Source organism: Rhipicephalus sanguineus, chromosome 2 (assembly GCF_013339695.2).
Source record: "Rhipicephalus sanguineus isolate Rsan-2018 chromosome 2, BIME_Rsan_1.4, whole genome shotgun sequence".
Lineage (NCBI taxonomy): Eukaryota > Metazoa > Arthropoda > Arachnida > Ixodida > Ixodidae > Rhipicephalus > Rhipicephalus sanguineus.
Window position 1 is genome coordinate 172975504 of NC_051177.1, and position 2594 is coordinate 172978097.

The 2594-nt window shown below is 49.6% G+C and overlaps 1 protein-coding gene across 1 annotated transcript; it reads right to left on the reverse strand.

Annotated features, from left to right (window-relative positions):
- Positions 1-1664: 1664 nt before the first annotated feature.
- On the reverse strand, positions 1665-2219 carry LOC119382040 (uncharacterized protein K02A2.6-like). The gene has a single exon (XM_037649778.1). The coding sequence runs from the start codon at positions 2217-2219 to the stop codon at positions 1665-1667; it is 555 nt and encodes a 184-aa protein (XP_037505706.1).
- Positions 2220-2594: the final 375 nt, after the last annotated feature.

The following is a 2594-nucleotide window of genomic DNA, read 5'->3' on the forward strand; positions in this document are numbered from 1 at the left end:
GGAGCTTATCAACGTATCTTCGCCGTAAGCTATCGTCTAACAGACGAACATGGTAAGAAAGAGGTCTGGTGACAAGCAATGGACCCTGGTACCCACATTGTGCCACCCTAATAGTTCCATGCATCCACAGCTGCACCAGGATAGAAATACCGAACATGCCGAGAACCATGCATAAAGTAACGCTGAAGAGATGATCCAACCACGTGAAAATGTGGATGTAGACGGTCAATGACTGATTGCAGTCCTCTCCCCACCAAAATTTTAGCGGAACTATTTCCTGTAGTTGCACTGGGTAAGATGTGCTGGCCTATCAAGAAACGAAACATCTTTGTGGCCCATTCTGTGTACGACCGCTTACGCATGATTTGTTTTGTCTCCTGCACCATCATCTCTATCTGACCATTTGATGAATGGGCGATAGGGCGCGACTGTAATGTGCCGAATCTGGTTTCTGTTTGCAAACATGGCCAACTAGTCTGACGTGAACACAGTTCCATTCCGACACTAACATTTCGGGAATGCCAAAACGAGCAAATATCGCCCGAAGTTATTTAGGAACTGCTCTGGTCGTCATTGATTGCATCAGGGAAACTTCCAGACACTTGGAATGAGAATCGACGACTAGCAGAAACTTGTCGCATGCAGAGATCGACAAAGTCTATGTGCAAACGTGATCAAGGGTTCTTAGTGAACTCACATGGGTGCACCGGTGCCTCACGTGAAGCGTGCCAGGTTTCTTGGCATACTTCACAGCCAGTTACATGTGCTCTATGTGATTGTCGGTGCCTGGCCACCACACGTTGCTGCACGAAAAACTTTTCATCCGTTCTACGCCTGGGTGCGTAGTGTGTAGGATGTCTGGGACCCTGGCCTGTGCGGAACTTGGAATCACAGCACGAAATCCCCACAGAACACAATTTCGGTAGATGCACAGTTCGTTCTTCCTGGCCAGAAAAGGACGGATTTCCTCGGGCACCTTCCCGGAAAGTAAACCTTGCAAAATCCAGCGGTCTACCCGCGACAGAACAGCGTCCGTCCGCTTGAATGCTGCGATTTGGATGAACGTCTGGCAAAATGTCTCCCAACAGTGACTCGTGCTCATCCTTGACAGGAAGCGGAACACGACTGAAAGCGTAGGCATGTGGCAATTTGGAGCCTGGTACGTACAACACTTCCGAGTTGTATGCAGAAAGTTTCAGACTGCAGCGCGACATCCCAGGCGAAAATATGGCAGGAACCGGCTAGGCTTGGTGCAGGAGGCGTAGCAATGACTTATGGTCTGTCAAGAGCTGAAACTTCCTAAAAAATAAACTGGTTAATAAATAAAGTAAATAGCTCAGGCAGCGCGCCCCTGTCTATCTGCGCATATTTTCGCTCTGCATTTGACAAGGTTCTCAATGCGAAGACCGCGGTTTTTCAACGCCATCTTCATCCAATTGGCTCAGTACTGCGCCCAGTCTTCGCGGCCACGCATCACAGGCCAGCCTTATGGGACGTGTCAATTCATAGTGTGCTAAAACTACTGATCATTACACAAGGCTCTTGGCACTCTGGCATGCCTTCGCTTCCGTCTCGGTCCAAATCTATGCCTTGTCCTTTTCCAGGAGGCGGTGAAGTGGTTCCAACAAATGTGAGGCTCCTCTCAAAACACGGCCATAAATATTTTAGGCTTCCAAGGACAACTTCAGCTCTTTGTTCTTCAGTTCCGGAGATTTTTTGATGACTTCCACGTTTTCACGCAAAAGACTTACTCCGTCCTTGTTGACACGGTACCCAAAATACGCCACTTCCTTGTCCCTAAATGCACACTTGTCGGCATTCAGACGAGGCCCGTCGTCTTGGATACGCTGCAGCACCTTGCGCAGCCATTCGTCATGCTCAGCGACTTTTCTTCCAACAATGATGATGTCATCCCGAAAGCATTGAACCCTTTCACGTCCGCTGAACAGTCCTTCCACATAAGGTTGAAAGATGGCTAGGGCCACAGCCACTGCAAACTGCAATCGCGTCACCTTGAACAGGCACATGTGAGTGTTGACGGTCTGCAGCATGGCGGTGTCCTCATAGACATGGAGTTCCTGATAAGCTTGATCCAAGTCCAGCCGGAAATACACTGCACATCTTCCCACTCTTGCGAGCAGTTCCTCTGGACTTGGAAGTGGACACGTCTCCCACTTGACTGGGTTGAGTGTTTCCTTGTAGTACCCACAAATTGTCATCTTCACGTTCTTCTTTAGAATCCGGACGACTGGCGTTGCCCAGCAAGAATGCTTAATTGGAACGTAAAAGCCTTGCTCTACCAATTGTTCGATGGCTTCCTCCACCCTGGGCAGTAGCACGAAAGGTATTTGCCATGGCTTCTGAAACTTGGGCGTGACTGGCCCCTTCACTAATATCCACACCGCAGGAACCATGCTCTCGCCACGCCCAGGTTTAAACACATCTAGATAGTCCTCCAGCAGAGTATTCACGCTCGTCACCACCTTGCTCTTGTTGCGTGCAGCTGGTTGGACTTCTCGACAGGGGGACTCTTGGAAACTGGAGCTCCGTTGAGCTGGTGTAGTCCTTCCAGTGCTATGCCTAGTGACCGGAAC